This window comes from Sarcophilus harrisii, chromosome 2 (genome assembly GCF_902635505.1).
Source record: "Sarcophilus harrisii chromosome 2, mSarHar1.11, whole genome shotgun sequence".
NCBI lineage: Eukaryota > Metazoa > Chordata > Mammalia > Dasyuromorphia > Dasyuridae > Sarcophilus > Sarcophilus harrisii.
Window position 1 is genome coordinate 55,875,206 of NC_045427.1, and position 26,088 is coordinate 55,901,293.

At 41.8% G+C, this 26,088-nt stretch overlaps 2 protein-coding genes across 3 annotated transcripts in view; both read left to right on the forward strand.

Annotated features, from left to right (window-relative positions):
• Positions 1–580: 580 nt before the first annotated feature.
• DPEP2NB (DPEP2 neighbor) lies at positions 581–5,951 on the forward strand. The gene is made up of 2 exons (XM_012540325.2): positions 581–717; positions 4,830–5,951. Exons 1-2 carry the CDS (start codon positions 651–653, stop codon positions 5,147–5,149), a joined length of 387 nt encoding a protein of 128 aa, XP_012395779.1. The 5' UTR covers positions 581–650; the 3' UTR covers positions 5,150–5,951.
• A 1,669-nt stretch (positions 5,952–7,620) lies between these two features.
• LOC100916954 (dipeptidase 2) overlaps positions 7,621–26,088 on the forward strand; it is a 33,644-nt gene continuing 15,176 nt past the window's right edge. Inside the window, exon 1 of one of the 2 annotated variants that reach the window (XM_031950232.1) lies at positions 7,621–7,923. The gene's annotated coding sequence lies outside the window, so the exon portion shown is untranslated. Of the gene's footprint in view, positions 7,924–19,301; positions 19,547–26,088 lie in introns of those variants that run through there. The other variant, XM_031950231.1, reaches the window with a different exon arrangement.

The window sequence follows — 26,088 nt, forward strand, 5'->3', positions numbered from 1 at the left end:
CATGCTCGTCCTGTCTCCAAGAGGCAGCCGATGTGGTCCATAAATGAGCTAGCTCTAATGTCGGGGAGACTTTTGCTTGGGACTCTTCCCAGTTCTGTGACATCCACAACCAATTACTTAACTTCCTCATACCCTGGCCTCTTTCTGAGGCTTTAAATTACAGAAAGTTGCAAATGTGGAGAGATAGAGGAAGGTCCTCCATCCAATTAAATTACAACTCTGGACTCCCCTCTCCCCACCAAAAAGTCATCTCTCCAAAATCTTCTCCAAAATCTTCCTATCTCTGACCCTCTCTCTAGGCTAATGCTAGGTATAAAAGTACTCGTGTTTGCTCGGGAGGGGAGCTGAGTGTCAGGACCAAGGAATGCCATTCCCCTCCCGTCATCCTGCTTAAAACCCAGTTTATAATCAGCGCTTTCACCATCCCGAAGTGAAAACTCTGAGACTGAGACTCTTGCTGTCCTAAGGCAGGTTCCTTATGTGATCTCACGGTGGCAGTGATGACCTCACAGGGCAGTGACTACCTCACAGGCCCACCCCTACCCAACAGTTTCCATGGTGGGGTAAGCACACAAACGGGTCACTCCGGGGGGAATCTTTCCCTACCATTTCTCAAAGAGATACCAATCTGTTTGGTTAGCCGAGTGAGAATGTCTGACCGGATCTTCTATATACACTCCAACTTGTCCTTTGTTCCCTGGGAGGGCAGTACAGCAGGTAGGCTTGATGTACAGAGGAAGTCACTGTACAACAGCATCTGCCTGTGGGGGTATAGCTAGATGCACAATGGGTCATTCCCCATGTGAGAAGATCCTTCATAAAAGTCCTCCCCCAGTGCCTTGTGCCACGGAACTGCCCTTGGTTCTCAAAACCTATTGCCAAGTTCTGGCCCATCCCACCCACCTGAGAAGACTGGAGATGGGGCCAATGATAGGCCATGTAGTCTTGTCAATCAAGAACCCGATTAAGGAAGTTTAGAAAGGCTCATCAAAGGTTGACTCTAAGCTCATTTTTTTTTTCAGCCACATTAACTCATCCTTCTAATGAGTTGTGGTGGGTTTGTGGTCAGTAGAGGTAGGATACATAATGAGGAGATCATTGATATTTGAATTAGTGAATCAATTATTGGAAGTATTATGTTATACATTGATGCTACAGGTGTTTCCCCAGGTCAGTCTTTAAAACAAAATAATTTTGGTCTTGTGGATCAGCAGTAAGTGATGGATAGAGTGGACTGGATGGGGGGCTGATGAATTTGTGAAGTCTGGAGGGATTGTAAAAACCATCTTGGACCCACCATGATTGAGGGCTGAATACCTCAAGGATGAAGTGGTAACCCTAGGAAGAGCAGATCCCTGCCCAAGGGAGAACTAAGGGGATGCTGATAGATGGGGTACAGGAGGCCAGAGGAATCTGCTCTTGGAGATTCGGCTTAGTTCAACAAATATTAAGTGCCTGTTACATACAAAACTTGCTGGAGGTGCAAAAATAAAATCAAAAGTGTCCCTGCACATTCCTTTTTAGTGATAGATACTATACACACAAGGGGAAACTACTAAATAATTTCAAGAGAGTGAGAACTCTTAACACCTGGAAGATTGATCAGGAAAAATCGGAAGGAAAAGGTGGTCCCTGAGCTTAGGGATTCTAAGAGACGAAGGGGAGGAAGTACTACATTCTAGACATGAGGGATCACCTGCAAAAAGGCATTGGGACAGGACACGGAATCTTATGGGTGGGAATAACTACTGTGCCAGTTTAGAATGGAGAATTGTAGGAAGGAGGGTTAATATGAAGGTGGACTAGAAAGGTAGGCGAGACCAAGAGTTTTGGATGCTTGTATTTTATCTGGGAAATAGGGAGCTATATACAATTTTTGAAGTAGTATAGAGAGGAGGTTTCTTCCTGAGATATTTATAAAGTATTTGATCTTCCTCTACCTCTCCCTCCTCCTCCTCTTCTCCTATCCACATGGAGAGTCGTATCCTTCCATGTGGTTTTGATCACCTAGACACTTCACAAGATATTTGGGAGTTTAAGGGGTAGATTTATTTATCTATTCATTCTATCACTTTTTTTTCCTCAAAAAACTGAGGCAATTAGTTCTTTTTATATCTTGTAGTTTTCATTCTTGATTTCTTAAAAAAATAGCTCTGGTAAACCAGGCTTTGAAAAAGCCCGTTGGGTACTCGACTATGTCTTTAAACCCAAGTCAGACCATTACCCTCCTGATGTCACTGCTCCTCTTTAAAAACAAAGGACAAACAACAACAGTAACAATAATCTATAGAGTTCATGTTTTTCTAATGCAAAGTGTTTTCCTCACCAGACTCCTATGCAATAGACAGTATAAAGAAGTAGAAAAGTAGGGAAGGACCCCACCACCCCAGCCTTATTCTTCTGTCCTCTTTGACCCTGTTGAACATCCCCTCCCATTGATTCTCTTGCATCTCCTTGGGTTTTCAGGATACTGTTTCCTCCTGGCTCTTCTTATTAGCCATAGGATCATAGATATTAGACCGGGAGGGACCTTATGGATCACCTAGTCCAACACCTTCATTTGACAGACAAGGAAGGCCAAAAAGGTGAAGTAGCAAAGTAAAATGACTACATCTTTTTGATGTAATATGATTTTGTGGTCCCCTGATTTTAGGGAGGCTTCTATTCTAACAATGAATCAGAAAATCCTAAATCTTTTGTTTTTGGAGTCTTCCCACACCCATTCCATCTGATTCTGAATAGACCAGTGATTGATTCATTGCTGACTGATAATCTGGTCAGCAAGAATCAAACTCCAGAGACCATTCCTCTGAGCCATGGAATTAGCATGTCAATGATAGAAACTTGGATAAATACATCTCCTTGCTTCTGCTTCTCTGCTAATTTCTTTTGAAATTCAGCCCACTTGTATGTAACACATATGTAATACAAATATAATAGCATTACAATTACAATAAACTTTGCCCCTTGACTTGGAATGGGTTCAAGTCTGCAAATTCTTTTGAGATATCTTGCAACACTCTCTGTGACCCAAACTTTTGGGGTCCCCTTCCCAACCTCAACATTCTCATACGGGGAATGGCCCAGAGTCATACAGGTGATAAGTGACAAAGATGAGAGTTGAGGTTCTCTAACTACAAATTCAGGTATTTTTCCACCATCCTACACTGCTTTTATTTATGATTCCTTTTCAATCTCCTTTGCAGGATCATCACCCTTGTCTCTTCCTCTGTGCATCTCTTCTCTCTCTACATTCTCTCTTGGTGACCTCATGGGATGCCATGGATTTAACTCTTATCTCAATACAAATGACTATCGCATTTCTCTCTCCAGATATTGTCTTTTTTCTTGTTTTTTAGTCCAGCATTTATATTCACTTGTGTATATTTCTGCCTGATTGTCTCCTGAACATCTCAAACTCAACATGTCCAAAATAGACCTCATTATTTCTTTTCCTAAACTTGTCCCTTCTTTTAACTTCTCTTTCAATAAAGGATACCCCTATTCTTCTAGTTGTCCAGCTGCATACTGTTAAGTTGTCCTTACCTCTTGATTCTCACTTCCCCTTCCCTCTTCAGTTCATATCCAATGAGTTACCAAGCTTTGTCATTTCTGCCTACTATCTTCCCATCGATCTTTTCCCCACTCATAAAGCCACCATCCTGATTCAGGCCCTCAGCAGTCCTGCTTAGCCCATTTCAATAACCTGCTGATCTCCTTATCTGCAATTTCTCTCTTCTCCAATATTTCCTCTACACTTTTGCCAAAGAGATATTCCTCGAGTATAGCTTTTTTTCCACCAGGAACTGCTGGGTTTTTCCATCTGACCCTTCCTTTATGTGTTTGTTACCCCATATTAGCATATGATCTCTTTAAAAGCAGGGAGTCTCTTAATTTCCCCCAGTGCTTAGCACAGGGTTTTGATTTTTTTGCATATAGTGAATACTTAAATCCTTCTTCTTTCTTTCATTCATTCATTCATTCATGTCACTTCCCTGCTAAAGAAGCCTAAGTAGCTCCCTATTGCTACTTCTATTTGGTTACTAAAACCCTTCACAGTTTGCCTTCAATCTATCTTTTTAGAGCCAAAAATTCTTAATTATTTTTGTGTCATAGACCTTTATGGAAATTTAAAGAAACTAGACTCATTTTCTTCTCAGAGTATTGGGTTTAAATGCATAAAACACATAGGATTACAAAGGAAAAATAATTATATCGAAATGCAGTTAGCAAAATATCTTTAAAATAAGTTCACTGAGGGGCAGCTAAATGGTGCAGTGGTTAGAACACCAGCTCTGAAGTCAGGAGGACATGAGTTCAAATCTGATCTCAGACACTTAACACTTTCTAGCTGTGTGTTAGTCACTTAACCCCACTTGCCTCAGCAAAAAATAAAATAAAATAAGTTCATGGACTCAGGTTAAGAGCTTCTGTATGTTGACTGATTTCACATGACTTTTTCTCTGCCCACATGTGTCCAGCTGAAGCTCCCTATAGGCTAGTCCCAGGCCTTCTCCTTTAAAGTTTTAGTCATATCCTATACGAGCCTTTTCCTGATTCCCCGAGTTGTTAGCATTTCCTCCTCCTTAAAATTACTTTTTTTTTTTTTGGGGGGGGGGTGGATCTGGTTTATATTTACCTGAGCACGCCCTGTTCTTCTCCATGAAAGCTTCTGCAAGGCAAGGATTATTTCCTACTACTGTTAGAATTTCACTGTGTCCTCAGCAGCTAGCACAAAGCTTGACTGGGTAGTGACTCCTTAATGATTGAATTGCAAACCTGCAGTTACCTCTGCAGCCATGACTAATTTGTTCTCATTTCTTTCTCAGCAGCTGCGGCTCCCACTTCTCCCCCCACGCCGGGTCACTACCATGTCCTCTACCGAGGCTGTGGGGAGACTCAGGTGGGCTGGCATGGGGAGACTTACTGCCTGGTGGGGGGTTACCGGGCCTACGGGGATGCTCCTGTGGCCTCCTTGGAGAAGGCAGAGGCAGAAAAGCCAGTTTCCAGCCGAACTTCCAAGAGACACCGTGCCCTGGAAGAACCTGACAAAGATCTCGGGGGTAGCAGCCCCAAAGTCCTGCGGCACTGGCACCGTGGGGGCAGGAGGCTGCCCAGCCAGAAGCACTCCGGCCAGGCAGCTTCCTAGAGATGACACTTCAGCAGGCTTAAGTCAGTAGTTCTCTCTGTGGTGACTTCCCACTGTTGACCAGTGGAGCTAAAATGTGTCTGGACCACTGCTAACCTGAAAGCCCCTTCTCACCGTCCCAATCACAGAGAAGATGTGAGGGGCTATGGTTTGAAATAAGGGGCTCCCTTGCATATACCAGGGTGGAGGAGCCAGCCTGGGGACGACCTGGCTCTTCTCTGCTTGGGTTTGTTCTGCTTTTAAGGCTCCTGCTTCTCCGTGGAGGAAAGACACCAGCATCATCACTGGACTAGAAAGATCAGCTCTGAGAAGGAGCAGCATGGGGGAACCTAGTGGAGACCCCAAGAGCCGCTGCCTTTCCCCCAGAGGGTCTGCCACTTAATCTCTTACTGATGTCCAAGGAGGCTGCCCACGTTCTTGGTTCGGACTTGACGGTTGTTGGAGGCAGGAAGGAGAGAGCCCTCAAGATTATGCAGCTGCCTTTGAAAAATTTAGCTCGGAAGAGCAGAAGCAGAATATTAGGGCAGCCTCTCCTCCAAGAACTGCTAGGGTGCTCTGTCCTGACAACCTGAAAGGGGCAAGGAAAGAAAAGGCAAAGCTATTCCTAGGGTCTCTGCCTTCCTGCCAAGAACCCCTCTCCAGGTCACCCCTGGGGAAGAAGCTTCCTCCCCAGCCAGAGGGACCCCAGAGCCCAGGAGGGAGACACCTGAGCACAGGGAGTGTCGGGGCTGTCTCCACTGGGTTCCCCCTGCTCTTAGCCCTCCGGCCCCACGTAAATGGGACTCTATAATAAACAGTATTTTGTGAATGATGGGGCTTTTGTTCTAATCAGCTTGGGCACCTAGACCCCCTTCCTCCCCTAAGGGACATTCCCATCGCAAAAAACTCAGGCCCTTCTCCCTTAGTACTAAGGGCACAGGCCACTCTCTGAGGTCAGTTAATCCATCTCCCTGGGTTCCAGGTAAGGCTATATCCAACATGAGGACCTCTGGGTACCCACAGGGACTAGGGCCAGGATGCCTCTGCTTTTTAAATCACCCATCACCTTAAGAACTGTGCTGAATCACCTCTTAGTCTGCATCACCCCCATCTTTACTTCTTGTTCCAGCTTACTCTGATCTACCCAGATTTTATATCCTGCCACAGATACTTATTTCTTGCGTTCCTGGACAAATCACTTAACCTATTTGCCTCAGTTTCCTCATCTGTAAAAATGGGCATAATAATAGGTTCAAATGAAATCATGTAGAGTGCTTTGTATATTTTAATGTTCTGTATAAATATTAGCTATTTCCTTGTCTTTACCTAAACCCAATGCCTTCTTCGTGTCACAATCCAATCCTCAAACCTAAACTACGTCTTAATTCAGATACAACCTTGAACCACAGATTATGCCATCTTTCCATCATTTCAGACTTACCCTGAACTCTCCCATGAGGCAAATTTCTCTTGTTTCATGCTGGTCCCCTTATCTACACTTCCCCTTACTTTATCAGTCTCATTTATCACCACTTCCTCTTCCCTCATTCTTGTCCTGTCTCCAGCACCTCCCTTAACTCCTTCCCTGACCTTCCTCTCCTCATCTCAGCCTGGTTCAGACTTGCACTCTTTCCCCAGAAGCCCCCTAGTCTTCATAATAAGATATTCATTTGATACTTAGCGTTACTCTAACCTCACTCTTTCCTTAACCTCAGATCCTCCTTATTCCCAGTTGTTGCTTGGTTACCCTCAGCACTGCCCTGATCCCACTCACAATCTTTTAAAAATTATTAAATATTTTATTTTCTCCCAAATTGGAGAGAAATAAAGTATTAAATAATATATAAATAAATATAGCCTTCATTTTTAAAAAAATTGAGTTCCAAATTCTGTTCCTCATTCTCTCCTTTTTCCCTCTCAACAAGAAGGGAAGCAATTTGATATAGGTTATTCATGTGTTATTATGCAAAATACATTTCCATGTTAGTCATGTTGTGAAGGAAAACACAGACAAAAATAAGAAAAATAATGTAAAAGTATGCTTCAATATGCATTCAGATTATTGATCAGTTCTTTCTCTGGAGAAGGCATTTTTCATAAACCCTTCAGAGTTGTTTCAGATCATTGTAGTGGGAGAATAGCTAAATTAATCTTTGCTGATCATCATACAACATTGCTGTTCCTGTGTACAATGTTCCTTTGGTTCTGATTATTTCGTTTTATATCAGTTCATGTCTTTCCAGGTTTTTCTGAAACCATCCTATTTATCATTTTTATAGCATAATAATATTCCATTCCAATTATATATCACAACTTGTTTAATCATTCCACAAGGGATGAAGTGTCTAAATCATGGACCCCTTTTGACCCTATCATATGTCTATGCCTCTTATGTCAGCTACTCTCCTGACCATTCACTTCACCTCAACTTCCTTTCCCATCAGTGGATATCCTCTAGAGAGCTCAGGCTTTGAACATGAAGGAGGTTAAATAGGGGTGAAGTTGGAACAGACATCATCTGTACCCAAAGAGATAAGAAGCAAAAGACTTAGAACTTTTAGTGGCAGTAAATAACTAGAAACTCAGAGGATGCTCATCAATTGATGTTTCTCAATAAGGGGGTCTTAATCAATTCAGTTGACGTACGAGGCAGACTAAAAGAAGAACCTATCTCTTGGCAGCAAGGAACTAGAGAAAAGGAAGCTTTGCAAAAATATGTTATTGAAGCGTAGATAGTGAAGACTACCACAAAAGGAAGAACCAGGACTCTTGGAGTGAGACTGCTTAAGTTCAAGGTAGGGTAGAGCAGTCACTGCTCCATCAAGTGATAATACACTAGCTTCTTTCTCTCCTTGATTTCCTTACCGAAGTTTTTTTTGTTTTGTTTTTTATTCTGGAAAATCTGTTTATCTTTGTTTTAAAGGTTTACTTTTCTAGAACTATAAAATTTGCTTGTTAGGGTGTAATTTATGATCTAATGAGCTAATTGTAAAGCACTTAGCACCATGCCTGGTGCCCTAGTAAATATTATAGAAATGTTAGCTGTTTCTTCTCACTGCTTTTGTATGTGATGCAAGGAAAAAGGTGCAGAGGATGCAAAGCGTCAACATATGAGGATAGTGATTAACAAAGCTTTATTGCTATTCATAGAGAAATGAAATGTCACTGGGAAGCTGTATATGGCTCCCTATTGCCCCACAAGTCCATGAATAGAATAGGGATGATGGTTCAGAGTTAGAGATGCAGTGGGATATGCTCTCTAACTGAAGGCCTGGAGCTATTCAGGATTCAAACTTATAGAACCTGTAGATAAAGAGCTAATTTAGTAGAAGTGGGAGACTTCTCCATCACCCATGGGATAAAGCAATAGAGTAAATCACAGGAATAAGGATATTTTGAATTGACATAAAGAATGGGGAAAGAGAGGTGGGGGGTTAGGAAGTTTAATTCTAACCCTGCCATAGCAAGCAAGAGAATAGAGCTGGGAATGGGGAGATGCCCAGTTTCTGGCTTGACTACATCTTTAGTGGGGTTAGGACTGATCAATCAAATTGGATTTCACTGGATCGAAAATTGGGAGGCAACAAAAAGGGAATTAGCACCAGAGAAGAGATAGAAATCATTCTAACACTGATGTTTCTCAGAGTTCTTACACTGTCTAGGGGCTCAGAGCTGACAAAAGGTTAAGAGAATTAAAGATCTTTTAATCATTCTTCTCAGACTGGAAGAGTGTTTACACTGGGAAACCCATCAAGGTAACAAGTCAATAGTAGGATGAGAGCCAAATAGAAATGATTCTCCCACTACCCTGTTCATCATATTACTATGTGAATGCCACATAAGTGGAATGATGCTGAATTAGGAGTTAACAGAAGAGATGGGTTTGAATCACATTTTTAAAATAGCATTTTATTTTTCTAAATGTTTCTAAATACGTGCAACATTCCCCTTATGTTCCAATTTTTTTTCCTTCCCTCCTCCTCCCCTCTTCCCTAGACAATAAACAATAGGTTAAATATGTGCAATTCTTCTAAATATATTTCCATATTCATCATACTGAGCAAGAAAAATCAGTGAATCATATTTTTGCCATTACCAGGCAGATAGGTGGTACAATGGATAGAACACAGGTCCCAGAGTCAGGAAGACTCACCTTCTCTGAGTTCAAATAAAACCTCAGATGTTTACTAGCTGTGTGACCTTGGGCAAGACACTTGACTCTGTTTGCCTCAGTTTCCTCATCTGGAAAATGAGCTGAAAAAGGAAGTAGCAACCATTCCTGTATCTCTGCCAAGAAAACAAGAAGTTGAACTTGACTGAAATGACTAAACGACAAATTTAACATCAACTGGGCATTTGAGTATTGGCAGATAGCCATCGATAAAATGGATTTAACAACTTGGTCCCACCCACCCTTCCAGGCTTCTCATACATTCTTCCCTCCATGTACTCTGATCTAATAACATTGACTCCCTTGCTCTTCCTTGCACAAGCCCCTCTCCTTTTAATTCCATGTATCTTTCACTAGCTTTTTCCTGTGCCTTGAATCGTCATCCTCATTTCCATTTCTTGGCTCCTCCGGAATTCTTAAACTAGAACCCCACTTTCTGCAAGATATTTCTAATCACCCTTCACACTGGTATTATTTCCAATTCATTCTGCTTATATCTTGTTTGTGCATAATCATTTATGTATTATCTACTCCATTAGACTGTGCCATGGGAGCAAGGACTGCTACCATTTTCTTTTTAATCCCCAGAACTTGAGAGAGAGCAGGTACTCAATAATTGTTTATTCACTTAAATTGTATTACTTCTCAAGACTTATAAGGGCAAGTTGCTTTATAAATCATTATAAACCAAGTGTTATAAAATGCAGCAAGAAAAGGGATAATGAATAAAAAAACTGGAAAGGTAAGATGGGGTACAGTTGCAGAATACTTTAAATGCCAAATAATTTGTATTTTATCTTAGTGTCAATAGAGAGCCAGTCCAGTTCATTGAGTAGGCAAGTTACGTGGATACATGGTCTAGGAAAATCTCAAAAAAGAATGAGGCAAGGTCAGCTGAAAACAAGGGGCAATGGGAAGTGCTGAGAAGCTTGAGGAAAAATAATCTAGTAAAATCACTTTAGCAGTTGTATACAGGATGGACTGGAGTGGGGAGAGATAAACCAGGGAGACCCTTCAAGAGGCAAATGATATAAACAGGTGACAGTGACATAAACTAGAGTTGTAGTCATGTGGGAAGAGAAGGGGATAGTTGGAAGAGATTTAATGGAGGGAAGAACAACAGATCTAGCAACTGACTGGATGTATAGGCTGAAGGAACATGAAAAGTCTAGGCTAAAGCCAAGTTTTTGAATCTGAGGGACTGGAAAGATGCGATGGCTTCAGTAAAAATAGAGAAATTTGAAAGAGATGTGGGTTTATGGGGAAAGACATTATTTGCAGAACATACAAACAGAGACTGATTTTTGTGATTGATAGTAAAGACAGAGAATGAGGTTTGAGAAGAACCGATGAGAATGTTGGCAGAGGATGAGCTTAAAGATGCTGTTTTAGGTTGCCATGAATGTAGCTGAAAACACTTGAACTGCATTCTCTTCATCACAGAAATTGGTAAATCCAAGCCACCTGTATCACTGTCGGAGACGGGCTATTCGGAGGACTGGACCAGTGGTCCAATCAGCTCTGAAACCAGAAATAAAACAAAAGTTCCTCCTCCTTTTCCTCTCTCTCTCTCATTTCCTCCTATTGGCTCTTTTGCTTTTCTTTGATGTGGCAAACTTTGCTACTCTGTGGTATTGTGTTCCGGAAGCTACTTTTTCCTATCCCTTGTTACATTATGTATTGCACCATGCTGTAAATATAGCAGATACAGGCTTGAAAACAATTTTCTCATTTGATGCAAATAGCTTTTGTTTCCAGTGGAACAGTTTCTGGCAGTCCTATGCAATCTTACTCAGCATTTTTTTAATTTTAAAAAATCAATTCATTTAGTATTAGGGAGAGATTTTCCTAATTTTTCTCTCCCCCTCCCTCTTTTCCAAAATAGCAAGTAACCTGATATGGGTTATATGTGTGCAATCATATTAAATATATTCCCTATTAGTCATATCAAGAAAAAATCAAGACAAAAGAGAAAACCCATGACAAAGGAAAAACAAAAAACAGTGAAAAAGCATGCTTCAATCTGCAATTAGATTCCATAGTTCTTTTTCTGGATGTGGATGACATTTTCTATTATGAGTCCCCTGGAATTATCTTGGATTATTGTACTGCTGAGAAGAGCTAAGTCTATCACAGTTGAGTACCACATGACACTGCTGTTACTGTGTACAATATTTTCCTGGGTCTGCTTATTTAGCATCAGTTCATAAAAGTCTCTCCAGGTTAAGAAAATAAATTGAGCATGGGAGCTTGAGGCGTCATTCCATTCTAGAAATATTTTGTCTCCTATCTGTATATGTAAGAAATATCCTTTACTGCCCCTCATTATTATTAGAAGGGTCAGATTTGCCATAACACACATGCTGCTTTTAATACACAATTATTTATCCTACTTTCAATACGTAAGTAGTAATTAACTGTTTTGTATATTTATTTTCTGTTTTTATTTTGAAAAATAAGTACTATAATTAAAGCTTTTAAGAATAACATCTTCAAATTATTAAGAGAGAGATAGATTGCTGGAAGGAAAGAGGGAGAGAGATAACATGGTGTAACTGGACTGGGATTCAGGAAGACATGGGTTCAAAGTTAACCTCTGATACTGACTGTGGGCAAGTCATTTACCCTCTCTCAGCCTCAGTTTTTCTTTCTCTAAAATAAGGGAGTTGGTCTGGGATGCTACCTCACAGCTCTCAGATTGGTTAAGATGATAGGAAAAGATAATAATAAATGTTGGACAGGACCTGGGAAAACTGGGACACTAATACATTGTTGGTGGAGTTGTGAAATGATCCAACCATTCAAAAGCAATTTGGAACTCTGCCCAAAGGACTATAAAACTCTGTATACCCTTTGATCTAGCAGTTTCACTACTGGGTCTGTCTCCCAAAGTGATAATAAAAAAGGAGAAAAGACTCACACTGCAAAAATGTTTGTGGCAGTGGCCATTAGTTTTGCTTGTACAAAGGCTTTTTAATTTGATGTAATCAAAATTTTCTATTTTGTGATCAATAATGATCTCTAGTTCATCTTTGGGCATAAATTGCTTCCTCCTCCACTAGTCTGAGAGGTAAACTATCCCATGTTCTTTTAATTTATTTATAATCTCATTCTTTATGCCTAAATCTTTTTGTAGTGGCAAGGAACTGGAAAGTGAGTGGATGCCCATCAATTGGAGAATGGCTGAATAAGTTATGGTATATTAAGGTAATGGAATATTATTGTTCTATAAGAAATGATCAGCAGAATGATTTCAGAGAGGCCTAGAGAGACAGGCTGAGGGAAGAGTGAGTAGAACCAGGAGAATACTGTTCACAGTAACAACAAAATTATGTGATGATCAATTGTGATGGACTTGGTTCTTCTCAACAATGTGGTGATTCAAGGCAATTCCAATAGACTTGGGATGGAAAATGCCATCTGTATCCAGAGAGAGAACTGTGGAGACTGAATGTGGATCAAAGCATAGTGTTTTCACTTTTTTGCCTGTTTATTTTCTTTCTCATGGTTTTTTCCCCTTTTGGTCTGACTTTGGTCTGACAAATATGGAAATAAAAAAACCCTTAAGCCTGAAGATGGAAGCATACTATTTTCACCTTTTTTATTTGTTTTTCTTTCCCATGAGTTTTCCCTTTTGTTCTGATTTTTCTTTCATAACACAACTAATATGGGAAACATGTTTAAAATGATTGCACATGTATAACTTATATTAGATCATTTACTGTTTTGGGGAGGGGATAAGAATTAAGAGAAGGAAGAACAGAGAAAAATTGGGAATTAAAAATCTTACAAAAATGAGTGTTGAAAATTATATATATATATATATATATATATATATATGAAAAACAAGATAAGATTAAGTAAAAAGAAAAAGGAAATATTGAGAATTCAGCTGTCTTTTATTTTATAAGACATTAAAGAGATTTTAAAAAACATGTAAGACATGCAATTCTCACCAAAATATTTTGTTTTAGAAAGTGTAGTTATTTTTCATAAAGATATTCAGGAGGATTCAAGGTGAGACTGACTGAGCCCTCTCAAGTTCCTGCTGATTCTGAGTCTACCACTTCATTTTTATGTCTGACAAAATCATTTTTCCTGTGTCATTACTAATAGAGAGCCACTCATTATAAGGCTAACACAACAAACCAACCGGAGTAGAAACAGAACAAGAAATAAATGCCAAGGGCTTAGAAAAATAAAATAAAATAAGGGTGTTAGGCTGGATGGTCTCTAAAGCCCTTCAGTCTAGGATCTTAACTCCTGTCAATCAGGGTCTCTACTTTTGCTTGGGATGATCAATCCAGATTCCACCAGTTACACTCCCCAGATGCCTGGTCCGAGTATCTAGTCAAAGGTAGGAGAAAAGCCAGTGCGTCCTTGCCAGCTTCTGCCCCATTGGCAGGCTCACTGACTGGCTGGCCCTTCATACATCCATTTACAGATGTGTTATTTTATACTTATTATAGTCAATACTTATTATATCAATGTTTGCTGCCAGGATTGCAGCGATACCCTATGTTGCAATCCATGAAGCTTTGTTGCTAGTTTAGGTAAATGGAATAGATTACAGGGGTCCTCAAACTAGGGCTGCGGGCCAGATGTGGCAGCTGAGGACGTTTATCCTCCTCACCCAGGGCTATGAAGTTTCTTTATTTAAAGGCCCAGAAAACAAAGTTTTTGTTTTTACTATAGTCTGGCCCTCCAACACTCTGAGGGACAGTGAACTGGCCCCCTATTTAAAAAGTTTGAGGACCCCTGGAATAGAGTGTTGGTGAGGAGGTCATGAGATGCACAAATCTTTGGTGGGAGTGACCATTGCCCCTGCTGTTTCCAGCTTCATTCCTGCCAAGGACTCCCTGCATGTCATGTGGTCTGAGCCTCCTCCAGCATTGAAGTCCTCCTTTGGCTCAGTGATGAGAAGGGGCTCTGCATCTCATAAAATTTCTCTCTGACCTCATCAGGGTTCATCAAGGTGGGAGCACGGCTCTTGAGTCTGTCGTTCACTCCTTTTGGGGGCACTCAGATTTATGGGTCAGAACACAGTTTCACGGGACTTTCTTCCACTGTGACCACTCTAGAAACACGTGTATCCAGCTCCAGTCTCAGTAAGATGGCCTTCATCTGCAAGCCATGTTGCTTTGCGAGGCGATACCTACTGAGTTCTCTGCCAGCAAGAGCTGTTCATCTCCTAGATCTGCTAGATTTTGTGTTTGTGTGTACATGTTACACGGACCGATTGTGAGGGAAATCAGCTTTGCAGAAGTGTTTGTCCATTTTTTCCTGTTTTCACCCCATTACCCAGCATGCTGCGGTACCAGGCCAGGATTTAGTAAGCTAATACTTGGGGCACACCTTTTCTATCCCCTTCCTCCCACAATAGGCTAACAGTGTGATCCTCAAAAGGCTGCTCAGAAACCCACCGGGCTGCCAAATCCCCCCAGGGAGAAGTCAGCCCCAGGGTCAGGGCCACCTTGGTGAAAGGCTTGACTGTGGCTCGAAGCTGCAGATGCTTCTTTGCACTCACCTGTTGCCACAGGAAATCGAGATTGGCAGAAATGGTCAAATGACACGGGGGACGTCTTCTAATTTGGGTTGAGGGTAACCAAAGGGCCTCAAACCATCCAGAAAGGTGGGTTTCTACCCTAAACGTGTGAATATTTCCCTTAGGGGAATTGGCCGATGAGAACAATTTGTTACAACAGCCATGAAGTGGGCACTATGAAGCACTTAGGGTTTGGTTCCACCCCCATCCCAGTCCATCACCAGTCAAGTGGACTCTGTCTGGCCCCTGGACAGTGATGACTCTGGAAGAGAGTATGAGACCTACAGTTTTGTGTAACTCTGCTTCCCTTGAATCTAAATCCAATTTATTATATTTTATATCACTTCATTTTTCTGTCTGACAAAATCATTTTTACTGTGTCATTACTAATAGAGAGCCACTCATTATAAGGCTAATGCATTATCTATTTTTGAATTATTAACTATTTTATTTTTCCCCCAATATATGTAAAAACAATCTTTAACATTTGTTTTTAAAAATTTAGTTTCCAAACTTTCTCCCTTTCTCTCCCCCCCATTGAGAAGCCAAGCAATTTGAGTAGCTAGAGTCAAAGATAGAAGAAAAGCCATTGTGTCCTTGCCAGACTTAATTAATTAAGTCTGCCCCCTTGGCAGAATTCTTATTAATGGGAACATGTGAAGTCATGCACAGCATTTCCATATTAGTCATGTTATCATTAACTTTTAAGCTTCAGAATGTTTCTTTTATATCTGAAGGGCCTTCCACTTTTCATTTTAAAGTCTTTTTTTTTGCCCCTTCTGATTATCTCTTTGCTTAGTCTCAACAGAGCAGAGTATTTTATATTTATATTTATACATACATAAAAAAGCCCTTGCAAACTTTAAAAAAATATAAATGTCAATTATTTTAAAATATTATGATGATCATGCTTAACATATTGTACCTTGGTCTTGAGAGATGGAAAGGATCTTAATTTGAGGCCTTGGATATTAGCTGGTCCAACCCCTTCCTTTTGCAAATGAGAAATTTATGGCAGAAAGAAGTGATTGACTTGCAAGGTTCCAAGATGGCAGCTGGTAGAGCTTGTAGATTCAAATCCAGGTCTTCAACCTCCAGACCTAGGGCTATCTCAGGATCCCTGCCCTTCATCTGGTAGGTGCTCAGCTATTTATATGTTGGTCAGTCAGTGTTGTTGAGCTTCCCCAGAACTTGGCAGGGGATGTATCTGGCAAGAAGGTGTTGAAAGAAAATTCTTCCTCTAAAGAAATCAGGAAAATAGCTAGGAAAAATATAGCAAATACAGCAAACTTTACACACAAGGGATGCACATTTTTAAAGACAAATTTTGGTAACGAGATGTCAATTCTGAGAGATTAAAAGTAGAAATGGGGGTGTGTGTGAGTTAAATCAATGTCAAGTTTACAATCCAGGATAGTTACTGATTTCTGAGGGAGGCAAGACACATGTGGTTGCTGCTGTCAGTTTGGCACATAAAACAGCTTTTCTACAAGAGGACTGTCACTTTGCCTGTGCCCTTCCCTGTCATTCATATCTCTAACGGGAATGGAATCAGGGTTCCATCCAGATTTCTATGGTGATATTGGATAAATTCTTTATTAGGAGCGATAGGAAATTGTTAATATGTTGACAGAAAATCAATACCAAATGTAATGTTCCTTGTTATTCCCTTAATAATTCAGATAATGTCAGAATTTCAATAATGTCTTTACATTCCTAGTCTCAATTAGATTGATCTGACCCATACCCAAAAATTTTACCTCTCAAAGGAACCCAGCTTAAACAGGACCTTAGTTTCTAATGCCCTTGCTCTCTTTTGAGATTCATGGCACAAAGGGCAAAACAGCCAGAATGAGGTGATTTTCCTTGCTTGGATTGCCAAGGGTCACTGAGGTCTTCTGACCAGGCCTTGCTACTTTATACTATTTCCTCCTTAATTCTTCCTAAAAGTAGAAAAAAAAAAAACCTTTTCATGAGTTTCTGGTTTGGGAAATCTACTGTGCTCTGAACCTATGAGGCATTTCCTAGGCTGGCAGTTTTGCAACCCTGTTATCTCAATAAAAAATACTCTATTTCTCAATTCATGACTTTGATTTATTTCATGATTGGGTAATTTGCTGAACACCTAGGGCAGGGGAGTCCTGGACCCACCTAGGGTTAGCCAGCTGTTACACAATCACTGTGCATTTATGTCTAGGGAAATAGACAAACTGTAAAATGAAATTTGATTTATTGTTTTGCCACATATTGACTTAGAAAACCACAAATTAATATTATCTATGTTATATTGAATTTTAAAAAATTGTTAAATATTTACATTTCATTAAGCAGTTACACTTTATTCTGGGTTGGGCTGGGAGTTCTGCTTCCTGGCCCAAGGCCTGTGAGTTTGACACCTCTAATAAAGAAATCAGATAAAGGAAAAAATGTTATTGCAAAGTATAACTTGAAAGTAGGTAGCGTGTGCATTTTTCCCGCAGAGAGCTGATTGCTAAACATTTACTAGCACATCTTTTTCCTAAGGTCTACCTGTCTCCTGTGGGGTGTGGCTTGGATCCTCACTGGTTTGCTCATCTTATTATTCTCCTATTTATCTTGATGTGGGCACCCACACGTCTGACTAGCTGGGCTGCTAGGTGGCTCGATGGATAGAGTGCCAGGTACAGAGTCAGGAAAGATCTGAGTTCCAATCCTGCCTTGGCTGTGTGACCCTGGGCAAGACATTTTCCCTGTTTCTGTCAGTTTCCTCATCTGAAAAACGAGCTGAAGAAGGAAATGGCAAGTCCCTCTAGTATCTTTGTCAAGAAAACCCCAAATGAGGTTGTAGAAAGTGGGATAAGATTGAAATAACTCCACAACGAATCCTACTTATGCGAGCTATTTGCCTTTGACATCATTGACTATCTTCTCTCTTCTCTTTGGATTTTCATGAGCATACGGGCAGATGTTTAAGACTATGTAATGTTATTTCATAGTGGGGCATTTAAAGACTAAGAGAGATTGAGCTTCTAGTTCCAGGATTAATGAAGAGCAGGAATGAGTCGCAAGATTGGCTTTGGCCCATAGGGGAAAATACTGGCCAGGATGTAACTTTCACTCGGTTTATGGGAATTGCCAAAAGAAGTACATCATGGAAAGTGGAATTGCAACATGAACTCATGAGGTGGTTCCTTAATTTAGTTGATGGAGGAAACTCTCTGAGAGCAAAACATTAAGTGACAACTTTTCCTGACAAGGGAACTTTGGTTGGCAGATTCAGATGAACCCACCTGGGGAGTGACCAGATGTGAATGATTCAGAAGGAGTAAGGATGGAGGTTTGCACCTGCCATGAAGTGAAAGGGTGGTGGTGAGCTCTTTGGCCTTTAAGTCTGAGAATGCTTCAGGTGAGATCCCTTCACCAAGATGGTGGCCTAGCGTCACACAGCCAAGGCAGGATTGGAACTCAGATCTTCACTTCTGAAGAAACTCCAGGTGCACTGACATGGCAGGGAATTGAAACTTGGGATTCGACTAAGAGGGGAGAATCATGACTTATTGCTCCAGGGTCCCAATCCAACTCTATAAATTTCATTTTCTTGTCTCAGTAGCAGCTAGATTCTCATTAATGGGAACAATGGAACCTGCAAAATTTCATGGTATGAATCCATATTGCTTATTTTGTTGGTATTGGAACCAATGATCACATTAACATCATTATAACTTTAAATGGAGCAAATTTGAATCTATGTGATCACTTCTCAGAATTCACTCTGTACAAATCTGTACATCACTAAACTGTAATTTAATCTACATGTAAATAATTAGTCTTTTTAGACTATATAAAGTAGTGAAGGCGATGAGGACATTAGTCAAATAAATCATAAATGATAAATGATCATTGTATTGCATGTTCCAAACTAGATGAAAATCAATTTGAATTTTGGCATTAAATGGTGACAATGGGGAAAAAGAACTCAGACACTAAGTCTTAATTAATTAAATTATTAAACTTAAATTAAATTTAATTAATTAAATGAGAGAGAATTTGAACTCAGGTCCTGCCACCTAGATGCCCAGAGCCCAGTAGGGACTGAGAAAATATTTACTTTGGGGAGAGCAGTTTCAGTTGAGTGATGAAGTCAGAAGCCAGACTACAAAAGGCTAGGTTTACCTACTATCTACTTTCATGCTTTGTTCTTTGGCAATGGCATCATATTTATAAAGTGCTTAGCACAATGATTGGACACAGTAAGTGCTTCACAAATGCTTGCTCCCTTCTCCTTCCCTTCCCCACCATTCCCCGCCTCACCTGTCCCCCCTTTCATCTGGGTTCATGGGAACTTGAGTTGGTGAATATGGTCCATTTCCTGAGAAGTGCCTGTACCTCTCATTCTGCCCTGTGACAACCAGGCTGCAAGAGGCAGAGGGACAGGGGTGGTTTAGTGGGGAGGATGGAGGAAGGAAGAGAGGGAGGGTGGGTGCAGTGAAGAGCCAAATGGGCAGCACTTTGCCAACTGGTTTGCGAGTGAGTCACTCCCTGGGCTTCAGTTCCACCCCCTGGTCAGACGACCCAAAGAAAAGAGGGCAGCTCTTAAGGACAGAGGGGAAACATCTGCCAGTCTAGCCCATCTTCTCTAAGATAGGGAAGGAAAAGTCAGTAAAGATCCCTGTGCAAGCTTGAGACAGCTGGAAGTGAAAATTTTGGGACAAAGGAAGACAAGGTAAGGTCTGTCTCACCTCATTTCCTTTGGACAACCAAAGAGGGGTCCATCTGTTGGAGATCTTGTTAGCTGGGAGTCATGGATTGTCCTTTAGATCCAGGAGAGACTGAGGGCTCAGAGGGAGAAAATGAATGGTACTGAATGGTACAGTAGCTCCGGTACAGGGTGGGTCTGATGTTGGATAGAGATAACCTAGGATTGTGTTGCCAAGGACACAAATGACCTGAGGCTGGGAAGCTCTGACAGGCTAGCCCCCTAGGAAGTAACCAGAACCTTTACACACCCAGCAACAAGAGTAGCAGCAATGTTTGCAGAGGGGTTAAGCTGAGACGGACATGAGTGACTGCAGAATCAGAGAAATCAGAAGAAAAGGTTACAGGCGGAAGCATCTAGTATGATCTTTTTGATAGAGAAAACCCTGAACTGGGTTTTGTGAGGAGGACTGCAAAATCTTTTAGTTCAGAGGACCTGGGTTCTAATTGGCTCTGAAAATGTAGAGATTGAGCATCAGTCTCCTGCTCTGCCAAACAGAGCTGCTGGGGAGAAGATTGCTAAATGCCGCGATGCCGTTCTCTTCTTGGAAACCTTTTTAAGGCTGAAGGTTCACCTGTGACTCTGAGAAGTTAGATCCAGTCCTGTCTCCTGGTAAGGAATGAATGGGGTAGGAAGCCCTTGGGGGACTTTACTCGCTTACAGAACCCAAGGAAGATGGAGGAGAGTAGTAAGTGTTAGGTGGGCAAGCCCATAGTTGAGGATTCCAGTTACAAGAAAACGTGGCTCTATGTCTGTTGTCTCTATGAAGCACTTCTTTGTTCCCTGAAAACTAGAGATGATCCAGGACAGTGGGAGCCCTTCCCTCCTTCTACCCCCTGCTCCATCCCAAGCACTAGCCCTTCAAGAGGGAAAGGACAGGACAGAGGATGCAATTCTCACTAATGGGGAGGAACTAGGTGCTGGAGTGGCGAGGACGGGAAATTGGGGGGTCCGGGGAGATGATTGTTTTCTTCTCCAGTTTGTTATAGTGAAGGATAGGAAATCTGAGCATAGTCTAAACATAGAATAGATCTGAGGAAAGCAGATCTTAAAGAATTCAGAGGAAAGATAAAAAGGATCCCATGGACTAACGTATGCCCAGGAAAGATGGGGGATACTCAGGAATGAAATTCTGAAGACATAAAGGGAAATCATTCCATTGAGGAAGAAAAAAACAGGTTTGTTTGAAGAGATCAGTGTAGACACATAGGAAACTCCTAAAGATGTCTTTGAGAATCAACAATTTAAAAAAATAATGCACATATATTGGATTTAACATATATTTCTACCATGTTTAATATGTATTGGACTACTTGCAATCTAAGGGAGGGTGTGGGGGAAGTGGGGTACACAATTGAAACATGAAGTTTTGCAAGGGCTAATGTTGGAGAATTGTCCACACATATGTTTTGAAAAATAAAAAAGCTTTAATAAAGAAAAAAAAGTAATTGGGAAACCAAAAAAAATACACAGAAGGGGCAGCTAGATGGTACAGTGGACCTGAATTCAAATTTGTCTAGCTGTGTGATTCTGGGCGAGTCACTTAACCCTGATTATCTTGCTCAAAAAAATGCACAGAAGATGCAAGCAAAGCCAGATAACAAAAAAAAATAAATATGACACTGTCCTATAAAAATAGTGTCCAAACTCTGAGGGCACAACAACTTTATTTTTCTTGGATTTGTATATGTGTTTTCTTTTGCAACATGATTAATATGAAAATATATTTTGTATGACGTCACATACATAATCAACATATTTCTTGTTTTCTCAATGAGGAGAGAAGAGTCAGGAAGTCGGAAGAGAATTTGGAATTCAAAATTTTAAAAATGAATGCTAATTTTTTATATACAATTGGGATATATTTAATGAAATAAATAAAAAATATGTATTTTATTTTTAAAGGATAATGTCCCAAATGCTAAAAATTAGAATAAACTGAGGCTGGTAAGAAAAGTTAAGGAAAATGGAAAACAAGATCTTAGCTCTAATGGGTGGAAATAGACAGGAGAAGCAAATGGACATCCAAATGTCATCAGGAAATAGAAATTATTTAGCCATTCTTGATGTCACCTGGCCCAGATGAATTACAGCCTAGAATGTTGAAATAATTGAAAAATGCGATTACCAAGCCACTATTACTGATATTTGGAAGATCTTGGAACATTGTGGAGAGAGAATATAACTTTGGAAAAGGGAAGATGTTGTCCCAATTAAAAAAAAAAAAAAAAAGGAAGTGCTTGTAAACCCTATGCCAGTGAGTCTGACCGATTCGTGGGGAATAGCCTAACTTGGTGTGACATCTTCGTAATCCCTGCTGCTAATGAGAAAGAATGAGCCTGGTGGGTTGCTTGAGCACTGGAGTTCTGAGCTGTAGTATATTAGACTGATTAGTTGCTTTCACTGTTCTGTACCAACATGGTGAACTCCTGGGAGAAGGAGGGAAGGCAGGGCTGCTGAAGGCCAGCCCAAGTCAGAAATGCAACAGTCAAGACTCCTTTACAGATCAATAGTGGGATCAGTGAGGTGAATGGCTACACTTCCATCCTGGGCAAGATAGGGACCCAGATCTCAAAAAAGATTTCTGGGACAGAATATTAAAGAGATGTTTTGTTAACATACAGAAAAGGTCCTGCTACATTAATCTCTTTTTTCCTCCCTCCTCCTTCCTTCCCTCCTTTCTTTCCTTCCTCTCCTTCTTCTCCCTTCCTTCCTCCCTCCCTCCCTCCCTCCTTCCTCCCTTCCTCCTCTCCCTCTCTCCTCCTCCCTCCCCCTTCCTTCCCTCTCCTCTCCTTTCCTCTCCCTTCCTCTCCTTCCTTCCTCTCCTCCCTACCTCTCCTCCTACCTTCCTTTCCTCTCCCTCCTTCCTCCCTCCCTATCCTCCCTCCTTCCTACCTTCCTTCTTCCTTCCTCCTATCCTCCCTCCTTCCTTCCTTCCTTTCTCTCCCTCCTTTCCCTCCTCCCTTCTCTCCTTCCTTCCTTCCTTCCCTCCCTCCCTTCCCTCCCTTCCTTCCTTCCTTTCTTCCTTCCTTCCTTCCTTCCTTCCTCCTTCCTTCCTTCCTTCCCTTCCTTCCTTCCTTCCTTCCCTTTCTTCCTTCCTTCCTTCTTTCCTTCCTTCCTTCCTTCCTTCCTTCCTTCCTTCCTTTCTTCCTTCCTTCCTTCTTTCCTTACTTCCTCCTCCCTCCCTCCCTCCTTCCTTCCTTTCTTTCTAACAAAACTATTCTTGTGAAGAAGATGGAGAGGCAGGGATAAGAAGACAATCTAAATTTATATTCTGGGAACTAGTTGTATGACTGTACTGAACAAACAGTCATGAAAGGTTCAGAGTCAGTGGGCGATGGATAATACCTCCCTATTCCTGGAAGTTTTGTGGACATTAATTCATTCCAGTTATCTGACTCCCAATGATCCCTTTTGGAGTTTTCTTGGCAAAGATACTGCAGTGGTTTTCCATTTTTTTCTCCAGCTTATTTTTATAGGTGAGGAACTGACGCAAACAGGGTGAAGTGATTTGCCCCGAGTTACATAGCTAGTAAGTACCTGAGGCTGTAGGGAATGAATCTTCCTGGCTCCTGGCATAGAGGTCTGCCTACTCCTCTGAATTTCTTTGTATCTCAGTTTCCTGATAGGAAAATGAAGGAATTGGACTAACTTCCAAGATCCCTCTCTAGGATCCAGAATGAGGGCATAGTTAAGTGCTAGACCTGGAGTCAGGAAGATGTGAGTTTAAATTCTGCTTCCATTACTCCCTAGTTTGGGAATAATTATTTAACCAAGTGTGCCTCAGTGTCTCTATCTGTGAAATAATAGCACCTAACTCCCAGTATTTTTGCGAGGATTAAAGGAGATATTTGTAAAGTGCTTTGCCAAACTTAATACATTCTATAAATGCTAACCATCGTCATTATTTTTATTAGGCTATCTTCTGTGTTGGGCTCAGGTACCCCATTTTTGGAAAGACTTAAGTGGGACATAAGTGTCTTTAAATATTGACAGGGCTGTCGCTTGGAAAAATAAATTCAATTTGTTCTTGTTAGCTTCAGGGAGCAGAGCAGCACATAGGAATTAGCATGAAGCAAACTGAGGCTTGATGGAAGGAAAAAGCTTCATAATAATTAAGGTGATCCAAGAGTTGGCTATCTGGAAATAATTAACAATCATAATGATAATTAATCATAGTTAGCACATTAAGGTTTCTGAACAGATAATATCTTATTGAACTGGGAGTGCTGTTATTATCCCCATTTTACAGATGAAGAAACTGAGACAAAGCTAGATGAAGGGACTTTTCCAAAGTCACACAGGTCTTCCTGACTTACTTCTGGTCTACCCAGCTATGAGATAGAATGGGTTCTCCCTGACCGAAGGGCTTCAGGCAGAAACGGTATGACCATTTGTCTGGAATAATGGAGAGATCATTCTTTTTTAGGTCCACTTGACCCCCTGAGATCTTTCCCAAAGCTAAGATTCTCCCAGGCTCTTTACTAACTGTTCTAGCATGCCCTGCCCCCTCCCCAATTACTTCCCACCCGCAAAACTAGGTGTAAGGTCCGAGAAGCCCTGCCCCCTTGATATATCCAAAGCCGGCTGGCCCCCGGGGTCTCTCCCATCAGTGTTGGGGTACGGAGGTGGGCCAGGGCCCTGATGATACCCCTCTGGTGCTGGCTGATTCTCTGGGAGACCTTTGGGCCTCAGACCAGACTCTTGGAAGGTGAGCAGGGCCTGCAGGATGGACAGTAGGTTCCCCACAGGCTGAGAGGGGAGATCTGCACTAGGAAATGTTGGCATGGGGTCAAAAGGGGGAACAGGAAGGAGAGGCAGGACTCCCGTGGCTGAGGCTGGGCTCGGAGCTGGAGATGAGCTGCAGGTACCTGGGGAGGGCTCAGGGGATACGGCCAATGGGAGGTGAGCTTCTCCCCTCACCCTAACCAACCCAGGCTGGGACATGGAAGAGAATGGGGGCGCTGCACTTCCCCGTGCCCCGGGGGTCTCAAGTTCTGCACAGGAGAGCTGAAGGACCGCCGGGCATGAGGTGCTGGAGCTGAATGGCCTTCTCACTGCACCTTCTCAAATCGACCAGTAAATGAATGAACGAATGAATTAAACCTCCCAGAGTTGGCGTACTGCACAGGGCAGGGTTCTGGGCGTGGAACTAGAAAGGCTGGGGGCAAACCCTTCCCCGGAAAGTGAAACCGCCCCAAACTCTCTTGGAGCCCCAAATCTCATGACTGCAACAGGCAGGGGCCCCAGAGCTGCTTTCTTCCACCCCATAACCCCATGCTGCTCTTCAGGAAGGGCTCCCTCACCTTCTGCTCATTCTGAATCTCACAGCTCAGTGAACCAGAACCCCAGGCCCTGCAATTCATCTCCTTCCTCTACCCTTATTTGGAAAGGACAGAAAATGAGGCTGAACCCAGCACTTCTGACGCCCAGTGAAAAAAGTCTCATGGGGCTGCTAGGGATGCAGTAGAGAGAACACCAGCCCTGGGGTCAGGAGGAGCCGAGTCCAAATCCAGCCTCAGACACTTAACACGTCCTGGCTGTGTGACCCTGGGCAAGCCACCTAAGCCCAATTGCCTCAGGAAAAAAGAAGAAGAGACATGAAAAAGTCTCTTGACTCCACTCCCTGTTCAAACATGTGTCTGGTTTCAGCTGCTTGGTGGGAATGGGACCTTGTCCCTGGGACACTGGGCAATCAAAGAACTAGCAGCAGGGAGATTCTCCAATCCAATCCCCCAAACACAGTTCAGAAAGTCTGGGGCAGGAGGTGGTGCCCAGGCTGAGCAGGTTTGGGCTTGTGTGGGACGGCAGGACCCTCACTCAAATTGATTACTCGGAGGTGTCTCTAGGTACAAATAGAAAGTTTCTTTATTTAGAATCTTGAGAAGCGGGCAGTCCAGCACTGAGTCTAAAGGGGAAGCTCAATGCTTGGAGGCTGCTGGACAGATATTGTCACCAGGCTTTTATCATCAAAACCCATAAAATCCAAGGTACTTCCCTAACCCACCGGTTCCTCCTTGTCTGCAGGGAATAAGGAAGTTCCCAGCCATTCTGCAAGGTACTTTCACAAAGGCTTTATAAGAACAGGATTGTTACAACAGCATTTTGCAAGGTCTGATAGTAGCATTGTTGTAAAGGGTTTAGTAATCTTATTTCTGGGAAAAAGAAACAGGCTCTCAGACTTTAATTATTTTAATAAACTTTTCCTGGGAGACTATATATATATATATATATATACATATTTCACTCAGTTCCTCCCCTTTTATTTGGTAATGGAAGTCTCCCAAGATGGTTCAAATTCCTTTAGTAAATACTTCATACTTTCTATCCACCCTTCCCCCATCCAGGTCCTCCCCACCCATTGGTATCCAATGGGGGCTTCCAAGTCTGTACTGGCACATGGGCCAGTTTCCTGATACTTTGGCTTATTTCTTTCACTACTCATCCATTGTCATCACTCTGCATACAACAACTGGATAGATTAAGTTTCCCACAAACACCTCCTTCTT